The sequence below is a fragment of the Ptychodera flava genome, chromosome 17, assembly GCF_041260155.1.
Source record: "Ptychodera flava strain L36383 chromosome 17, AS_Pfla_20210202, whole genome shotgun sequence".
Taxonomy (NCBI): domain Eukaryota; kingdom Metazoa; phylum Hemichordata; class Enteropneusta; family Ptychoderidae; genus Ptychodera; species Ptychodera flava.
In genome coordinates this window covers 9,306,427-9,326,938 of record NC_091944.1, presented here as the reverse complement: position 1 = coordinate 9,326,938, position 20,512 = coordinate 9,306,427, and the positions used below count along the sequence as shown (strand labels likewise).

The window sequence follows — 20,512 nt, the reverse complement described above, 5'->3', positions numbered from 1 at the left end:
GAACTGCAAATTTCATAATGATTAGTACACTTTGCAAAACAGACTTTCAATTTACAGACATCAAGTTATTTCTGACATATATCTCTGATATATTAATTTCCTGCACCCGAAGGGCGTGCCGAAAAATATTAAACATCCAGATATCTCTGATATATATATATCTGATATATGAAAGTCATGCAGCTGAAGGGCATATATATTGTTTGTAATTATATATTATATATTATATATTGTAAAAATTTTAAACATATAGATATCTCAGATATAAGTATGTCTGATATATTAAAGTTTTGCACATGTGACGGGGCTCTGAAAAATATGTCTTATTATCATTAAAGTTACATATGTGCCCGAAGAGTGCACCAAAATGCAACTGAATAATAAAATTTGTGGCTGGCACAATGCATTTTATGCAAGTATGAGCCATGTCGAAATTCAAAAACACACTGACCCCCCCCCCCCCCCCCATTCAGCATTTCAAAAACATGGTACCCCCTATCACCAAAGTCAAAAACAAGGTGACCCCCCATGAATCCTCCGCCCACCCCCCCTCCCCCCCAGGCCGAAGAAGACTTTATGAATTGCACCCGTTACGATCCAAATCTTGACCTTGAAGGCGTTTATATCATGTCTGACATAGCGTTCTACATTCGCACTATAAATCGGAAGAAAAAGTGTTGACATTGCACTAAAACGGTCACTATCTGACAATTTGATGCCCCTGTCAAGAATGTAAGATGTAAGATTATCAAAAAAATACGTACCTCAAAGGATGCACTAGCGATACGCCGCGCGGACGTCCTGGTGCATCCTTTGCGCTATTTTCATAATTAATAACCTCAGATTATGAAAGATACGTGCCCGAAGGGCGCGCCGAAAAATGAAACTGAATGAAGAAAGTTACATCCCAAAAGGGTTCTTGCTGATACTTTGATAGATTTTTTTTTCTTCCACATTAGCTTGCCAGTTTTTTTTTTCATTAAGTCATTTAAGGCACAATTTTTTTTCCCCTTGTATCTGCTGGGAATCTTTTTTTTTTCAAATATCTTCCAGACCCCCCCCCAGGATATCAAATGGTCCATCCCTTAAGACAAACTTTGATAACGAGGGAAAATATCATCACTATGCGTGAACCTTCCATACGACGCTGAAGTTGGACTCAGTTTCGGATTCGGATTCGGTTTCGGATTCGGTTTCGGATTCGATAAACTGAGAATAGTTTTATATTTCCAGCTTAAGTTATTATTTTTTCGAAGGATATGTTAACTACTGATGCACAAGGAGATATTTTAACTAGATCACCTTACTGCACATGTAGCATGTATTTCATGACATTAATGTTGCGCACATAGTCATAATTTATACAGTTTAAAAATCAAAATACTTTTGGCAGTAGAGCAAGAATCTATAGTGCATGAATACACCAGACAAAACTGCTGAAAAATTAGTCAAAAGTTACAACTTATGAGCAGTAATGGGCATTATGCAGTTTAGACTTTTCAATGCAATCTTTATTATACAACATATTAACTGATAGTTTAGTCCTGCAGTTTAGTATTGTACATTCAAAATGAAATCTATGTACAACAAATTCAACCAAAATATCAAAGTAATACAACAAATTAGCATTACACCACGTGACACACATTGTGACATATAAAGACATTAAAGTATAAATGTTTTTGTAAACGTTTTCCTTGCTCGACACTTCCTTTCGACTTCGAATTAAAGTGCTTTGGAGTTTTCTGTAATTTCTATTTTTTAACTATTTTAATTGTGAACATGCACAGAATTTATGCCTTAAAATATATACTACATTTGCCAGCAGGTAATCCAGTAAAACTTGTTCTCGACAACACGTATTTATCTTTGCAAAGGAAAGTACTGCGGACTATTTTATTTTCACTGGAATTTATTTTAACTGAATACAGATTTCTTGTGTCTTATTTTCACTTCTTCTAGTCTGATTGAATTTTATTATAGCTGGAAAGAGTCTAGCGAAAGTAACGAAAATAAATTCCAAGTGAAAATAAAGGATTCCACAGTATAATTAAATCGGCTGAAAATACAAAATTTCTTTCAGTCACTCGAATCCGAAACCGAATCCGAAACCGAGTCTAACTTCAGCACCGTACCTTCCATGACACAGGTCACCGTTGGTGGCGTGTAGGGCTATGAACAGCTGTTTTCCAGTGGCAAAGCACCATGCGCGTATTGCGTTCCGTGCATATCGCAAATTTAATGGCCAGATTAACCAAAATTCTTCCACTCTGACCATGAACACGACTTCTTACATTATCGTGAAGTAAATGCCGGTACAAAGGTTATCTGTGACAAAAGGACGACTTGTCAAGTGATCCTACGCAGCTCGCAGGAAGTCAGTGAGTAGAGCACTGTACACTCTAATAGGCCAGGTATGCATATAAAATATTGCAATCAAATACTCGATCGACTTCAGTTCATCATGTACACTGTAATCCCGTCGATATCTTCATTTGTATTGACATAGCTCAGGGGAGGGAGTGGTCCTTTCATACTTCCTTGAAGTTGGATAGCGATCCACCAATATCGAACAAAGGGCTGTGGTTAGTGTATAGCCATGGAGTTTAATACTACCTCCATGGTGTAATGATGTAGCTGTGGAAACGCAGCTAGCTGTGGCGGGGCACAGGGAGCTCTTCCTCCTTGTTTATGTGTGTTTGTGTTTGTTTCTTTGTTATTCTTAATAAAATAACAGCGAAAAGCTGCATTGTTTATATTTGTCAATGAAGAGCAGCTTATTTATTTGTTTGCTTGTTTGTTTGTTTATATGTATTTCCAATGGTTAGGTTAGGGTGAGGGTTAGATGTAAGTCACTCCCTCTACCGGTATATTACCAGACAAGGGGAGCAACTGGGATTCCAACATCTGTATTTTCAAGTCAACAAAAACACCAAATAAATGCCAGACAATTCAAATATTGGGTCTGTGGTGGCAGCATGTCCTGTACTTACCACACCTATCCTGTAATTCGATGGAAAGGGCAAAAATCGGGGATATTTCGCATCTTTCTCCTTTGATTTGTACAGTTTGTACGGCAAAACTTAAGTATCACAGTTTTTGCAGGTTAACCCTAACCCTAACCCTAAATTGACAAATACCGCATAAACCAGCTTTTCTCTGGTATTTTATTAAAAATAAATAAACAAATACAAACACTTACACACAAACAAACACAGACACTTAAACAAGGAGGATTCAGAGCTTCCCTTGGGCGGGGTAACGGGTCTATGCAGGTCATCAAAAGGTCAACCCTGCCACAGGGTTGACCTTTTGATGATCAGCATAGACACATGCTACCCGCCACAGATAGCTTCGTCTTCACAGCTACGGTTAGTGTTACTCTACTCTCTCACTCTACCTAGCTGCAGTGCTTGAGCTCGAGGTTTTGCCTGGGTATGAGGTTCAGACGGCATTACAGACTCTTGTTTTGCTGTCTGATTCAAATACCCTGGCAAAACCTCGAGCCACAGCCATGCAGCTACTCTCAAGCCATCAGTGTCAATGTCAAGTTCCACAGAAAACTGCTGCCTTTGGCCACATCCTGCACGTCTCATGTCACTTCCCTCGTCCCATAAAAGTGTGACTGCATTATGGTCACTCTACAGTGATGCGTATGACAAATTCATGGCTGGGATACTGGTCTTTGTGAATGATGAACCTTTCGTAAAGAGAGTCTTAAATGCATACGATTGCATAACCCTGGTCTGAGCATTTCTTCTTCGTTGTGCAAGTTAGGTCTTTGAAATCATAATGCATATGAAACCTGGAATGGATATTGGAATGAATTCATTCCAAATGGGAAACTCCAACTGGAAATTTTCAGCCTTCACTGAAAAGACCTTAGTTATTTTCCCTTCATGTAATAATTTGTTTATAAAGATAGGCTTTCTTGGTTATTCAGTAACAATATTTATCATACATGCTATGTCTGTATTGCCATTTTTCTTTTGTTCAATAAGTGTAGATATGAACTGGTATTTTAACATGTTAAAGCATAGATCCTCGTTTTTCTTGAGAGTGTATGGTTAAATTAAGGATTATATCTTCAGTCTGACTGGAACGATTTTCAGCTTGGAGCAAACACTTAGATGTTTACATTGAAGAGCCTAGCAAACTGAAATGAAAAATCTCTATAACTTGTCTCATTAAAATAAATATTTATTTTTTACTGTCAGTTTTGGTGACTCTATTTAATTTCAAGTATACAGATGCTTAAATAATTACACAAAATAAAAATTTGCAAGTATTTTGACCAAAATATACTGTACATGATACAATATCAGTTGCCATTGTGTTTGGTATGTTGTCTGTGTTTAGCTCAAGCTGAGAATGGATCATGGCTGATCAGCTTTTTTCAAATTCTGGACGAGGAGAGGTCATGTTAATCCAGATAGTGAAACGACTCACCAACAAATCCTTTGGAGGACGTTTATCGTCTAGAAGGTACAACTGGGGCAAAATCTCAAGGTCAGCACGACACCAAGCCCACACTCATACTATTGAATTGTTATGAAAATGGCAGCAGCAACCACAACAACAACAATACCGGTATCACTAAATGGTATGACAATTTTCAAGTGTCACACGAAGAAATGGATGACTTTATAAGATACCAAATTCCTAAGAACACCATCCAAAAGTACCAAAGTGACATAAATCAGCTTCAAACACGGCTAACTTTGACCCAGGCCAAATACTGTGAGGTCTGCCTAATCCCACCGAATCAACTTGACCAACTTCTGAACAAATACTTATATGGTACAAGAAAATGAGACAGAACCAATTATGAACCAGAGACATTGCACAGTTTCTTAAATCCATTGATCATGTTTTAGCATGAAAACAAATATCAGTGTATTGTAAAAACTGATGGTGCCTTTGAAGGCACTCGATGAGTCCTGGCTGCTACAAAGGGAAGTCTGAAAGCTATGGACAAGGGTAATGTGCCAAATAAAACTGAAGCACTTACTGCCAACAACATTGATGAACTCTACAATGCAGGCCAGCATGGAATGCATTGCCAGTCAGCGCCCATCAGTGGTTCCTCATTACCCTATTCAGCCTCTGAGGTGAACATGTTGAACATGGGTTACTGGGTGATATCGTTGAGAAGACAGAAGTGATTGATGGTGACACAGTGAAACACATCAAGTACAACATCGAATGCCAAGAGACAAGACAAGGAGAAACTCATGAAAACACCAGAAAAATAAAACCCAGACTGTGCGAAAATAAAGCAAATCTAGATAGCTGTCCTGTCACTGCTTTCAAGAAATTTGTTGACATACATCCAAAGTCAATGCTCACTGTTGATAATCCAGTCAGCCATGCCATAAATCACAAAGTATATGGCGATGTCAAATGGTACGAGAGCCAGCAACTTGGTATCAATCCCACAGATGCCTGATGAAAGCCATGCCACTGGCTGTGAATCTCAGTAGAAAGCAAACTTCTCAGCTCAGAAGACCCTCTTGACAGACCTGAATAATGCAGACGTACCTCCAACTCAAATCATGCAATTCTCAGTGCATAAAACTGTCAATATTATCACCCACACTTTCACAGAAGCAGAAGCTAAAAATGTCCACCATCATGATCATGAGCAACATGAGTTTTGGCAAATCTCACTCTCAGCAAACTATATCAACAACAGTGAACACAATGAACACTAATGATAAAGATGAAACCCAAAATACTCAATGAAGTTCACTGTTTGGTGCTGGCACAACAATGACAGGTGGTACATTCAATATTACAATCAATCAGCAACCCAGATCCCATTATACAACCAAAAGTAAACCCAAAAGAGAATGCATTTATGTGCTTGATTCACACGAAAGTGATTCCCAGAATTAATTATGTTGTTCTTGAAAGTTTGATTAGTCACACCTTGTGAAATTATTGTCATAAAAGTCAAATTTTACCCTTCAAGTTGTTCCGACTGAGTTTATTGACTATTTAGGCAAGCAAAATTTAGACAGGGTAAATATGTTTTTATCACAACTGGAAGTTGTGATATAGAGGTGGTTTCAACCGGTGTTTGATGTCGTCCATTTCCGTAAACGACAAAAAGTCAAAAACTGCTGAACAGACTGCGTTGATATTTGATACCGATACATAGACTGGTTCCAAGGTTCCAATTCCGAAAAATGGAGCCAAACGGAGCGCCGGTTAGATAGTTTTGGGAAATTTCTAACCCCCCTTTTTATCTAATTGATTTTAGGGGTCTTTCATATATGTAGTTTTGGAATGTACACCAATCCTGCATTGTGGACTGTTTTATGAGTTGTTGAACAGAAATGAGGTTTTGATGAATGTTAGAAATATGCAGGATGGCTGATTCGAAGTATAAGAGATTTCTATGGTCTTTTGGGCATCAAAAGCATTAAAAAAAACCATATTTCATAGTTTAGATTCTCACTTTTGAGATGACCCTAGGCATTTGTTAAGTAAACATCCTTGAGTCAATATACAGACTTTGACATTCCAGAGATTAAGTATCCACAACCTCACATGTTACAGTCTTTCACTACAATGGTATGGCCCAAACCCATTGTTATCAATGGAGAATGTGGACCTGTCTACAGGAAATTGGGGTGAACAGGTTAGACAATGACGTTACAAGTTGTAGGTTAGTTATCAAGGTAGCACCAGCATAGAGTCCTGAGCATCTGTCCATGTGTTCTCACAGCAAATTACAGGGAAAAAATTATTTGAGAAGTTTCTCTCCTTTAAATAGAAGTATATTACAATTTAAACCTGTCATGGATAGATTGCTCTCAAATGATCTGAAACACAGTTATTGCCCATTAGCAACAAATCTATAGCAAGATTTATGTAAAGTTCATGAACTTACACAAGATATTAGACAAAAGATGACCATGACTTTGCTACTTTTCAACATTTATTTCAATCAGATTTCCCCAGCTTAGTGTATAATTTTGTAATCTTAATTACTGTCAACTTAGCTTTACTAACTTATTCATACCTCATTATTCTTACACTACTGTTATACCTTATAACCACAAAATTTCAAGAGATGCATAGATGATTGTCACTTAACAAACAATTTACAAATATGTCTTCTGCTTTTTCTCCATATACATGTCTCTTTTCTCATAAAAATGAGCTTAAAATCGCAATGTGAAAAATAGTCTTTCAGCTATATGTTGCTCATTGACTTCGTGGTCTGTCTAATTCACAGTGAGTGTGGTTGTTGATAAATGCCGATAATACTAGGCGGTCATTATGTCCAAGCGCCATTAGCGGTATTTTTTAACATAATGACCATAGGTCATTATCACATCTGGAAGTTGTGATATAGTGTTAGCTTCAACCGGTGGTGGACAGTGTCTATTTTCCGTAAATGACAAAAAGTCAAAAACCGCTGAACAGACTGCATTGATATTTGGTAGAGATATTCAGACTAATTCCAAGGTTCCGATTCCGAAAAATGGAGCCAAACGGAGCAGCGGTTAGATAGTTTTGGGAAATTTCTAACCCCCTTTAACTAATTGATTTTAGGGGTCTTTCATATATGTGGTTTTGGAATGTACACCAATCCTGCATTGTGGACTATTTAATGAGTTGTGGAACAGAAATGAGGTTTTGATGAATGTTACAAATATGCAGGATGGCTGATTCAAAGTATCAGAGATTTTCATGCACTTTTGGTAATAAAATTGATAAAAAAACAACATATTTAATGTTTTAGATTTCTCACATTTGTTATGACCCTTAACATTACAGACTTGATGACATAACTAGCTGCTGGACCTGTTTACTGGTGCATTGATTTAAAGACAAAGATCGTTTTATTTTGTAATAAGGACGTGTGATTTCGTAAAACATAGTCTATTAGCCTGGAAATGTGATTTTTGTGGTTTGAAAATGGCTGGAATTCGCTACTTCGGGACTTTGTTTTCTGTGTGCATTTACAGACAAACTCCAACTTGAACCCGCAGCACCTACCCATTCAGTATTTCATGTACAGGTGTACCCAGAGATAGAGTAGTTTCACAATGTGCCAGTTGTGATCAAGTGCCATTGGCGCTATTTTTAAAATGTTTATTGTTATGAGACCAAATGTACATCAATAAATTTAAAGTTATATAGTGTACTCACTTCACATGTTGTCAACTTTGTTCCCCATCTGCTCACGGACTAACTGCTACTATATCCAGATAGTATTTGTGGATGAGTGAGAATGATTGATCAACATTTTTGTGCTGAAAAACACCTGATCAGGACGTGGCAAAGCAGGTCACCAGCCAGGTCACCATTAATTGTAGGGTTCTGTGGACCACATGACTTTTTAAAGAGTTCCTCATATATTGAAATATGAAAAGCAAATAAGTTCCTTCAAATTCTACTGCCTGAGTCTAATAATCATTTCACACTTGTTGGTGAAACCAACGCTAACGACTAAATATTGAAACTTTTCATGCTAGTTATCACAACCTCTCTCATGGAATGATATTGCCCTCATGCCGAATTATATCATTAAGTGACAATGCATTCACCCATTTTCAAAACTGGCGGTTAGACTTCATTTGAAAAGAGAAGGATAGTTTGCTGTCGCTTTCGCTCATATTGGTAGTTTCAGAGAGGTCAAATAAAAAAATGGTCATCTAAACACGAATGTATGCTAAAGGGGTGTTGTATTCTCATGATGTATCCATGATGTGTTGCTGCATAACTCCTCAAAATACAGACACATCACTCGAATACAACGTATTATCAACCAAACTTTATGTAATAAACCCCTGGTGTTGTGTACCAGTAAGTGTGTGTGATCAACAGCTGCAACCGTTGCCAACCATTTTGTGCTGCAATTGAAGGTGCATCAAAATTTGTTCAAATGCACTTGACTATGAATATATCACAGGCTAAGGTCTGTAAAAGCTATTAAATATTGTGCATACACTCACTCTGGCTTGCCACATGTAACCAAATGTGAGCAAAATGTCATTGACACGATTTATATTTATATTTATTTATTTCACAGATATGACAGATATTGCAATGGGTGATAGATTGGACCAAACCACAGATGGCCGTCTTGCCAGCACTTCCTACATCGCATTGGCAGAGAGGGGATTTTCAGATACAGTATTGAACTCACTGAATGGGTTACGTGAACAGGCCATCTTGACTGATGCTATAATTTGTGTTGAAGATCAAGAGCTTCACTGTCACAAGGTAGTGCTGTCTAGCTGCAGTGGTGTATTCTGTCAGATGTTCTCTACAAGTACAAATAACACAACTCATAGAATATACACAAGCATTGTCTCTGCAGATACAATGAGACAGCTGGTGGATTTTGTGTATAAAGGGAAGGTGGAAGTCCAAAGGAGTGATGTGAAAAAGCTTGAAGTAGCTTCCAAATTGTATGGAGTTTGTAGTTTGAGTCAACTGTGTGAAAGGTCCCTAGAAACTGTCAAACAAGAGCCTGTGTTGGACTGTGTTGGAAGTGATGTTGAACTTGAAGCAGGGGGGCAACAGAATGCAGAAATGTCAGTACTTGACTCTGGTACTCCTGCTGACATCGTTGAGAGGGTGAGGGTAAAAGAGGAGGACAATTCAGGAGAGATTGGAGAGACAATTTATACAAATGATGGAAATGGTTATGAAGCCATGGATTGGAAATCCAATCGTCATGGGAACCGTGCCATTAACTCTTTTTCAACACAGTGCCAGTCAGCTTGTGATGATGGAAATCATGGTCATTGTCAGCTTGATAAAGGTGAAAGGTCAGATGCTTCTGGTGCAAAACAATGTCTGGAGAAAACCATACCAGTGAAAATAGAGCCCTTTTCTCCTGATGATCCTGAATATTGGCACTCAAGTAGATATCAAGACGGGACAAGTGAGGATCTCCAAGATGGAAGTGATAATGATGACCAGCAGTTCTACATAGCAACAGAGGTGAGTGATGTTGCCATGGCAACAGATGGCTCATTCCAAGGAGTGAGAGGAGGAAGTACAGAACTGTCCTCTGTGGCAACAGAGCGGCTTGCCACTATCCATGGCGGAAATGGTGATAGCGACAACGCACGGCAACTGCAGCACGGAGGACATGAAGAAGAGTCCCAAGCTGCATCACAGTGTAGTAACACTTCATCTTATTCTCGCACTCCGATAAAAAGATCCATCTACCCCATTTACAATCAAGCAGCTACATGGAATGTCACATCAAGGGCATGTCTGACAGATGCAGAGACAGCCCTAGGAAGAGATACAGACAAATCAACTGAAGCAATGCCTGAACCTGTACATGAAATTGATGCTGAGTCACAGTTTTCTAGAGAAGGAGACAAAGATGCCATGGACCATGCTGAAAGTGACATGCAGTGTAAATGTGTTCAATGCATGGGCTCTGTACAGAGTGTGGAATTAATTCAATGCAGAGCTTTGCTGAAACTTCCCATGGGGAAAGATTGTGGCGAGTTCTTCAGATCCCTTGCTTTATTCAGACTTCATGAAAAGCAGCATGACATGGGGGTGTCAAGGGTAATCTGTCCATCGTGTCTCCAGACTTTTCCATTGTTCGGTAACTGTGGGGAACACTTCTGGAATGCCCACAATGATGGAACCACATGGCAAGATGATGACCCTCATTTACCAGCAGCTGAATCTGAAAATTACATCCAGGAATACTCTGAACATCAATCTGAAAATGATGTGGGGCATAACATGGAACCACAACCACAATTTGAAGTATTAGCTTCTGAAAATCAGAGTGATTCCATTGTCGTAAATACTTGCAGTGAATCTCTTTCCAGCAGAAATTATCGCAGCGAGGTCAGCAGGTCAAAACATTACACATGCAAACTATGTGGTGAACTGTTCAACCCATTTTCACTTTTTTGTTTGCATGTAAAGCAACGCGCACAGGGTGTATCAACAAATACGTGCCCTATGTGTGGGCAGACATTCTCTAGTTTCTGTAGTCTTGGAAGGCATTTCAAAGATGTCCACAAAAACAAAATTACATCTGTCAGTGTGATTTCTATGGGAAATACTTCTGGAAGTAAACAAGGGGATTATTCCAAGCAAGGCCCACAAAGTGGTTCGCTATCAAGTCATAATAGTGATGGCTCAGTGAATGGTGCATCCACTGATGATGAAGATGCAGCCATAGATGACGAAGGAAACGGGGCCATAATCAAACATGGCAAGTACTGGTGTCAAAAATGTGGAAAAAGCTTTTTTAAGTTTTTCATATTCAAGATACATGAAAGCCAGCATGAAAAAGGACTGTCTGAGCTGCAGTGTCCTTTGTGTGGCTGGGACTACGCACGCTTCTTAGGTGTTTTAAAACATTTTAAGAAAGAACATAAAAGTAAACTAGAGGAGTGGGGAGGAAAATTGTACCTCTATCAGGAGATGGCTCAAACAAATGACTGAGTAGAGCAAAATGATGTTCAGCATTCCAATTCTGATGAAGATGACATAATTATCATCAAAATTCATTAGAGAGTCTCCAGTCTTGTCAAGTTCATCCATATTCAAACATTTCCGCTCTGAAACTCTGAAAAGCAACACAAGGTCATTCTCTGTGGTGAAACATGTTGGAGCTGCCTTGTTGATTTTAGGAGTGCACATGTCCATCTTGAAAGGGTGTCTGTGGTTGGTCTTTTTCTGTGTATTACATTGTTAGACTGATCTGCGAATGTGTTTCTCCAGGCATTTAGGAGTATAAAAAACTGGCAAGTGTGGGACCAAGTGCAGGACATGCACAAAGTAGACAGTAATATATGGAAATTTTGCAGAAACTTCCCACAATGTGTAAAATGTGGGACTCTACGGAAACATTCCACAAAGAGTAAAACATGGGACTCTACAGGAGTGAGCTCCCCCAGTGCTATAAATGTGAATAGCACAAAATCACGATGTTAACAAATCACCATTTTTTAGTACAATTTTGTGCCAGGGGGACCACGTGTAATCACAGTGCCACATCTGACATGACATCACGAAGAATGAACTATACAAAAATTAAATTATTTCTCTAATTGAAAAGTGTGAATTTAACTATGATAAAAATACTTAAAAATTGCTCAGAACATTGACTAGGCAAAAATTTTCATAATTGTAGAACATCTTCAGAAATGGTAGAGAAATACAGCCAGTTTGTTTCATAATAAAAGTTCATGCAAGGGACAATGTGTTGGATCAAAGTCACTCCATACAGTACATGTAAGCCATGGTTATACATGTACGTGAAATGGAAAAGATGATGTTTCAGATTCTCTCATGTATCAATCCAGATGAACCTCATCAGCTTTTAACCATGAGTAATGTAAAAAACAATACATAAAAAAATTACTTTCTGCTATGCATGGCAGAGCATATATAAAGTGAGACTTGTTAAAAGTGAACTTATCACTGCCGTGTAAACGTAACAGGTGTATGTGCAAGTTTTTGGGTTTGTTATAGTCATGTTAGAAATTAGGTCTTTTTAGCTCAGAAATTTAGAATTGAAAAGAAAACAACAACTCAGGCATGATGTCACCATGCCGTTCTTTGTAGACTCCCTGTACATGAGAAAATTATATGTATTTTTGTCATATACATCAAACATTGCATAAGATTTTACAAGAGATTGCAGCAAATACAGCATTGCTAATTTTTGATTAGGCCAAAAATGGAAGACCTGATTCTGATCAGGATATGTACCATTTGGAAGCTTTTTTGTCACTTTTTTCCTGTATAAATGGTCAGAGATTCACATTAAAGACCAGATATGAACTGAAAATGCTCACGTATTTCATTATATATTGCAGTTATGTGTAAATTTGAACCTTTGCCACATGTTTGCAACATCATTGAAAGTATTATGATCAACATAATGAACACTATTCACCACCGATTAATTCTAAAAGGTCATGAAGTATAAAAATATGTAATTAGCTGAAATGTCATTGTATCACCACTTTATATATAGCAAGTGTAATTACCTTTGGCCAAGTCCTTCAAGCCATATATGCTGAACTGTGAAAGCTCATTAGCTATGCAAATTATAAATTAGCTCACATGAAAATGTGAAATGACTTTTGATATTGTTTTAACCTGGTATAATCATCAATGTACATAGCATGTTTTGCCAACTTTGATCAAGTGAATCTCAGAGGAAAGATCATCGAAAATGCAAATTAGGAATTGGCTGAAGAAAAATTGCTTAATGACTTTCAATAATGCTGTATCATAGTATCTTTAATGTGTGTAGCAAGTTTCATCAACTTTGGTCCAGTCAATTCAGATATATATCCCTCATTAGCAAAGTTCATTACATGACATTGTGTAAATTAGGAATTGGCTGAAGTAAAAATGCTTAACGATTTTTAATATTGTTGTATCATAGTGTCTTTAATATATGTAGCAAGTTTTGTCAACTTTGGTCAAGTCAATTCAGATATATATCCCTAATTAGGAAAGTTCATTAAATATGCAAATTAGGAATTGGCTGAGAAGAAAATGCTTAATGACTATCAAAAATATTGTATTATAGTGTCTTTAATGTACATAGCAAGTCTCATCAATTTTGATCTAGTCAATTCAGATATATATTCCTAATTATGAAAATTCCTTTAATATGCAAATTAGGAATTGGCTGAAGTAAAAATGTCTTTTGACTTTCAATAATGTTATATCACAGTATCTTTGATGTATATAGCATGTTCCAATACCTAAAATCAAGTTAATTCAGATATATCCCTAATAAGGAAAGTTCGTTAAATATGCAAATTCGAAATTGGCTGAAGGAAAAATACTTAATGACTTTCAAGAATGTTGTATCATAGTAGCTTCAATGCATTTAGCAAGTTTCATCAACAATGGTCCAGTCAATTCAAATATATATTCCTAATTAGCAAAGTTCATTAAATATGCAAACTGGGAATTTGGTGAAGTTAAAATGCTTAACGACTTTCAATAATGTTAAATCATACTATCTTCAATATACATACCAAGTTTTGTCAATTTTGATCCAGTCAAATCAGATATATATCCCTGATTAGTAAAGTTCATTAAATATGCAAATTAGCAACTATCTTTCATGTCACCCCTTAATGCTTCCCACTGCTGATATATCTTGGTGTGATCAACATTGTAGCAAATCTCATCAAATTGTGTGCAGTCGTTTTTAATGTATATCCGTGTTTTCTAAAATCATTAATTATGCAAATGAGCAAAAAGTATGCAAGCCAGACCCACCAAAAACTAACACTTCTTGCCATTTGCAAACTAAATCTATGTACCAGATTTGATTCTGATCTGATCAGCCGTTTTTGAGATATCGGACCAACAGACAGACAGACATCGCTGCGACATATGCTCACGTGTGTGAACACGTGAGCAAAAAATGATGTAAAAAGTCATAAGATATGCTATGCTTTTTCATGTACCTCATCCCCCAAGAATATAAACACAAAAATTAACCATATTTCAAAGCAGAGTGAAAATTAAAAAATTGTGTGTCATTTCTCCATTTCTGAAAAGGTGCTATGATCCGAAACGACTCAGGTGTTCAGTCTTTCAATGCAAGAGCTTTCACCAAGATGATCTACTTTGTATTGAAAAACGGTCTTTTTTTATTGTTACAAAATCACAATCATACCCATCCATAATCTGATAATCTGATAACCAGACGTGTCCCAAGTACACCAACAAGATCTAGAAAGGATGATAGTTTCATCGAGACATGTACCATAAATAGTTGAAAAACTTGTGAAACCCCCTTTTGTTTGCTGTTAAAATCTCCACTATTAGAGCCCATGGAAGGCTTATTGTCTGCATAATGACTTCTGTGACATTTTGTCATTTTATCCAAGACAAGATGTTCTCCTTAGCATTTCTTGATCCCATTTTTCACTCATGGTGCTATTTTGCTTCTTAGATTTAGTTTACCACAGAGCAAGTTGTACAGTGTTATTAAGTTGATCAACAATCTCGCGCTGAGCGAGCCAATGCTGTCAATGCCAGTCTTGTGTGTACTCCCTTATGAAAATTTTTAGCCTGCTGCACAGTGTTCCTGCACAGGTGCGGCACTAGTGCAACAGACAATTACTGTAACTCAACTGTAAGGCGACTTTTTCGCATGCAAATTAGCTGCTGCCGCACAGGCGCAAGAAATGATAAAAACAGTAACTGTGCGGCAGCTTTGTGCAGGAACTGTGCAGCAATATTCAGCAGGTTGCGGCAGCTCTGCTGTAAGGCGATTTTTTCTCATGCAAATTAGTTGCTGCCGCTCAGGTGCAAGAAGCAATGAAAACAGTAACTGTGCGGTAGCTTTGTGCAGGAACTGTGCAACAATACAACAAGTTGCAGCAGCTTTGCTGTAAGGTGATTCGTTCGAATTATACACATTAGCTGCACTGAGCAAATATATAGTGCAAGAAATGCTGAAAACAGTAACTGCAGTAAGTTTGTGTTGGAAATGTGGAAGCCTGTGATTGCACAATAGCCCTTTGAACTACAGAGTACCTGAAAGACTGTGCAGGAACTTCACAGAAAATTGTGGCATCTTGCAGGACAGCTACCAGGAGTAGGTAAAATTTGCGGCAAATTATTTTGCATGTTACTGCAGATTTGCCGCAAACTACAAAATGCAAAATTTCCTTCATAAGTTGGCATAATTCCACAGCATCAGCTCTGGGATAAACTTTTACCAATTTCAGCAACAGTAAGAAAACGAAATACATTATTAAATAGACGAGAGATACTGAAAACCAAAGAAGCAACACAATTAAGTGACAGCAAAATTTCTTGTATTGTACCATAAGTTTCAACGTTTTTATCTTTTCCAACGATATAATACGTTCAGCTCAGATATGTACATGTACACAAAAGTTGTCGCTTGTGTAAACATGGCCAATGTTAGTGACACTGCTGAAAACCTGACAGACTGTGGAAAGCACAAGATGTGTTTTATCCAACTAAGCTCTGAAATACCAGTTTCACAAGAAAAAATGGTCAGCGCAAATAAAGTTATTGTTAAATAAAAAGACAGAGAGAAAAAAGATTAAATTCAAATTGTGGTACGATTTATTTTAAATGCCATGTTCATTTCATGCCACAAGTATCTTCAAGAGATTTTCTTTTGACTCGAGAAGTTTCATGTAACATTTACATTACTGTCATAGGCTGCGATTTGGCTTTCTGTTCTCTGAATTTCTTGTCCCTTCCTCACTATGCATTCTGAAAAATACAAATCGTTCAGGGAAGAGTATAAGTCTTTACCGTTTGACCACACATTTAAACATCGCAATTTGATGAAAGACATCAATAATTATTTGAAAAGAGACAAAAAAGTTGAAAACTTGAAGCAAAAAAATGCATATACATTTATGATTATTAAATTAATAATGATCAAATGTCAAACATCAGACAGCTCGCCGTATGTTGTTTACATACCAACGGCGGCGACGGGCGACAATCTGCAAAAATCTCAGCACTTACTGTAACTGTTGTGAAACGAAAGTGAATTCAGTATGAATCAGTACTCAACGAAAATTTATCTGTAGCTAAACATAGATATGCAACGATTACAGAACATTATAGCGATGAACAGACGGACGGTACATTGACTTACCGGTACATTTGAGAATGGCTCGCAGAGGCTGGATGATTCGATCCCGGTTCCGGTTGCAGGTCTCTCCGAACCGTGTGTACATACTTAGAAAACATAGTCAGCATTTTTACTGCTGTTCGCGTTCACAAATTTTGAAACCCGTCAATCTCTGGTGCTGTATACACGTTTTTCCAACACTGTGATATCATTTGGCTGGCGATTCCATAGAAAGATCACGAAATTGTCCACTAGATATCTCCCTGACAACAAGTACACAGCCGATGGTACCAAAATCTAACTTCGCGCCGATCAAGCCTCATGACGTTAACGGAAGTGCGATCTATAAATCATTACGCGATTTATAATGTAGTCCCATTTTTAAACGTTGGAATTGACTCTACATTATTCACCAATCCGTTACGTTTTATACTTGATAGAGCACCCAATTTACAAGTATAATGAAACTGGTTATTTTCATCATAGAAAGACTCAAAATAGAGTAAAATTTCTTTCAACACGAAGATTCAATATCAATGCGCGAACTGAACTTGATGAACCGTGACCTCAGAGTGTAAACATGTCGGCTGCTCTCACTGTCTCAGTCTCAGCGCTGGACGTTCGCGAAGCAGCGTATTGGATTTTCGTACAGCGGTCGGGATGGGGTGTGAAACACCCCAAAATTGTGCTCGGCAATTATCTAACGCTGAAAACATGGACAAAAGCATTGAATATCAATCCTGTCATAACAGAAAGCGAGATTTTGTTAGCGATGACAGGACACAGACTTAGTGCTGGGCACTGCACTGTACGTACGTACCGTATACTGTATACACTGCTATAGCGTGAAGTCTGAGCACGTCCACGGCCCTGCTTGGAGCCAAGGTACTAGTAGCGGGTCCTCCGACATTGAAGTTTATTTGTTTGTTTCTACAATGGAGAGTTCTCATCTGTCGATATTTTTAAGGTACAGATTTGCAGTAACAAAAGTCTACAACGCGTCCTTACACAAGTTACAGACCATCATAGATTTCGTTCGAAACTGTTTCAGTGCATTTTGGTATCACTCGCAGAAAATACAGAGTTAAACTTGCAAGTCAGACAAGTCCCTGTTTTAAAAATTTGTTTTCCTAAAAATTCAGTTGTCGATTGAACCTTGATTTACCAAACCAGATCGTCGAAGGGGGTACTCATGTAATGATGTTACATGTCACTGCTGTCTATAATACAGATGTACTCTTTATATCCATCATCCTGCAATGTTGTTGAGTTTAGGCCTGTGTCGCTTTCGCCAGCTGAACTTTGCTTTAAAGCCGCACTTTTCAATCCCTGGTTCTCGCATTAGTGGAGTTCTCCTCCCAGTCAAACACATGGCCAGTACGATGTTTGATTTCTATAACATTAATTACACAAACTGATTTCAATCTTTTGTCACCTTTTGCTAATCCTGCAAACAGAGCTTATATAATCGTTTGATTGACGGTCAGTTCAAATTGCCAACGGTCATTTATTCCCCAGCACCACACTCGAATTTCCTTAAAAAACGTGTTCCAGTCACGATAGAATTTGAATATAACTACTTAGTTCGATCGGCAGCAGCTTCGTGCTGACCGCTGGCAGTCTGTCAGCGTTTTTGCGGTCGGAAAAAACTAAAAAGTGGCATTTTCTGGAGCGTGTGCCCTCATGTTGCCTGTTTGGTATCCACTTACACAGTGAATGCCGCCATAGGTTTGCACCCTTTTAAAGGGAGGCTCCGCCTTTAAAAGCTGTCCATTATCTAACAGTTTTTTATAATTTAAAAGTTGGATTGTCTGTTATAAAAATAAATGAATGTAAAATATAAATGAAAGGTCAGTTTTGTTTTCTGAATATGACTGGTCACGAAGTGCAATGGTACACTGTACTCCCGGTAATGAAATAGTCGGCAATGTGCCCATTATGTATTGCTCCATATTTGCAGCAATAACCAATAACAATCTGTACATGTAATGTCATTTCTGGCACACAAGCTGCACACTTTGATGGCCTGCTGTACACAAGCTGCACACTTCAAGGTCTGTTGTACACAAGCTGTACACATTTTACATTTGCCGCACACAAGGTGTACAGTATGGAGATTATGCACAGAAGGTGCACAGTTTTGTCTCCTGCTGCACAGTTTCTGCTCAGATTAACACTGTGCAGAAACTGTGCAGCTAGCTGCATTTCCTGCACAGCCTCTCTTGCACAGCTTTCCTGTGCAGCACTAGTGCAGCAACTCTACGGCAGAGCTGCCGCTAGTCTACAGCAGAGCTGCCGCACAGTTTCATTTTCATAAGGGCTTCTCTCTGAAGGTCTACAGGGGAAGGAAGAGTCGGGTCATATTGTAAGGTAGTATGCACCTTGAAAGTGAAAGACCCAATTTTTGCTCAAATTTTCCTCAAGGAATCTTTCAACCGTTCATTTTCAAAAACGATCACCGTGCTAGAGAAAGAAATTACCCTAGATTTACCGATATTTGAAATTCAAAATGGCCACCATTCCTGTGTTTACTCCATCATGGAGAAAAATACAATTTTTGATTTTCGTAAAACTAAGACTCTGAAAGTTTTTCTTGTCCAAAGGGCTTCAAAATGAGCCCCACAAGTGGTAGATCAGAAAAGAATTCGAAAAGTTTGAGACTCCAAATATCTGTCCCTGCGTGGCTAGGCGTATTCTATGCAAAAACTCCCATGTTGTATCACAGGGGGCTCTTACTCCTTGTTTATTTGTGTCTGTGTTTCTTTGTGTGTATGTATTTGTGTTTTTTTATTTAATTTGAATAAAATAACAGCGAAAAGCTGTTTTGTTAATATTTGTCAATAAAGAGCAGTTTATTTATTTATGTTTGTTTGTTGATATGTATTTCCGATGGTTAGGGTTAGGGTTAGGCTTAAGTTAGGGTTAGGGTTAGGGTTAGGCTTATTCACTCCCTCTATACATTCAGATAAAAATGGTCATGTTAATAAATCTTCACCCAAAATGTTCAATTTCTATGACTTTATTACTTTGTATTATCTGTTACAATTATAGATGCACATTTGTTCAATCTAAGTTGGATAAATGACCAATCCTAAAATGAATAATCAAAATGTTAAAAATGGTCAAAAATAGCCAACTCATAAACTACTGGCCCTAGGAATTTGAAACTTGGTAGAAATACTCCTTTTTGATACAAATTTGAGATTATTTAAATGAAATTGATCAGATGTGTAATATACAAGTGAGCAAAATAAAATATGAAAAGAGTCAAAATTATGAAATCATGTTACTCTGAGCCTTTGATTTCAGTATTTGCTAAATATGTCTGTAATCTGTAGATCTACAAGTCATATCAAGGGTATGTTGGGGGCACTTGAAAGAATTTTGAGACTGAAAGGAGGAACATGAAACAAAACTCTCTGATTCATATGAAATATGTATTTTGATGCCACTTTAAGCTTTAACGCTTGGCTAATTTTTAGGTGGTTTTGTGTATCCACTTACTACAGTTTATTGTTCTGCTCCCTGAAGCATGATATGAGTCCAGCACAGCCATATGTAGTACAGTCAGTATTGTTATTGTTTAAAAATTGAATTCAAGTCTGGTCTAGGATTCATTTGTCAGCAATAACAATAATTACAGTCTTTGGACATATTACAGATATATGAAGTACGTTTTGTTGGGGAAAATATTTAATAGTTGATGTGTAGACTACCAAGAGAAGTGAATCAGAAATAATAATTTTGGGTCAAATTCCTGAATATCATATTTGTTGGCCATTTCTAAACTTTCAAACACCTCGCTTTTCGAATCAAGTACATCTGTATCAATTGTCAATTTCTTGGAAAAGCACAGATTCAGTGTTTAGTATTTTTGTAAAAAATTATTCATAGTTTTCT

At 37.6% G+C, this 20,512-nt stretch overlaps 1 protein-coding gene and 1 long non-coding RNA gene across 4 annotated transcripts; one reads left to right on the top strand and one right to left on the bottom strand.

The window, feature by feature from the left end:
* Positions 1-2,066: 2,066 nt before the first annotated feature.
* Positions 2,067-19,457, top strand: LOC139115346 (uncharacterized). 3 transcript variants are annotated; one of them, XM_070677386.1, is made up of 3 exons: positions 2,139-2,381; positions 9,050-15,035; positions 18,931-19,457. In XM_070677386.1, the coding sequence occupies exon 2, from the start codon at positions 9,052-9,054 to the stop codon at positions 11,449-11,451; it is 2,400 nt and encodes a 799-aa protein (XP_070533487.1). In that variant the 5' UTR covers positions 2,139-2,381; positions 9,050-9,051; the 3' UTR covers positions 11,452-15,035; positions 18,931-19,457. The 3 variants fall into 3 exon arrangements, 2 of the variants coding, with proteins under 2 accessions (XP_070533487.1, XP_070533486.1); XM_070677385.1 differs by having other exon boundaries at positions 2,140-2,414; XR_011548104.1 differs by lacking the exons at positions 9,050-15,035; positions 18,931-19,457 and adding an exon at positions 4,360-5,885 and having other exon boundaries at positions 2,067-2,414.
* LOC139115347 (uncharacterized) lies at positions 16,067-18,195 on the bottom strand. Its single transcript, XR_011548105.1, has 2 exons — positions 16,637-18,195; positions 16,067-16,242 (listed from the first exon to the last, which is right to left on the bottom strand). It is a non-coding gene; the product is annotated as an uncharacterized lncRNA (long non-coding RNA).
* Positions 19,458-20,512: the final 1,055 nt, after the last annotated feature.

Excerpts from the sequence above, each read along its gene's own strand:
- LOC139115346 (XM_070677386.1), top strand. The coding sequence starts at position 9,052 with ATGACAGATATTGCAATGGGTGATAGATTGGACCAAACCACAGATGGC.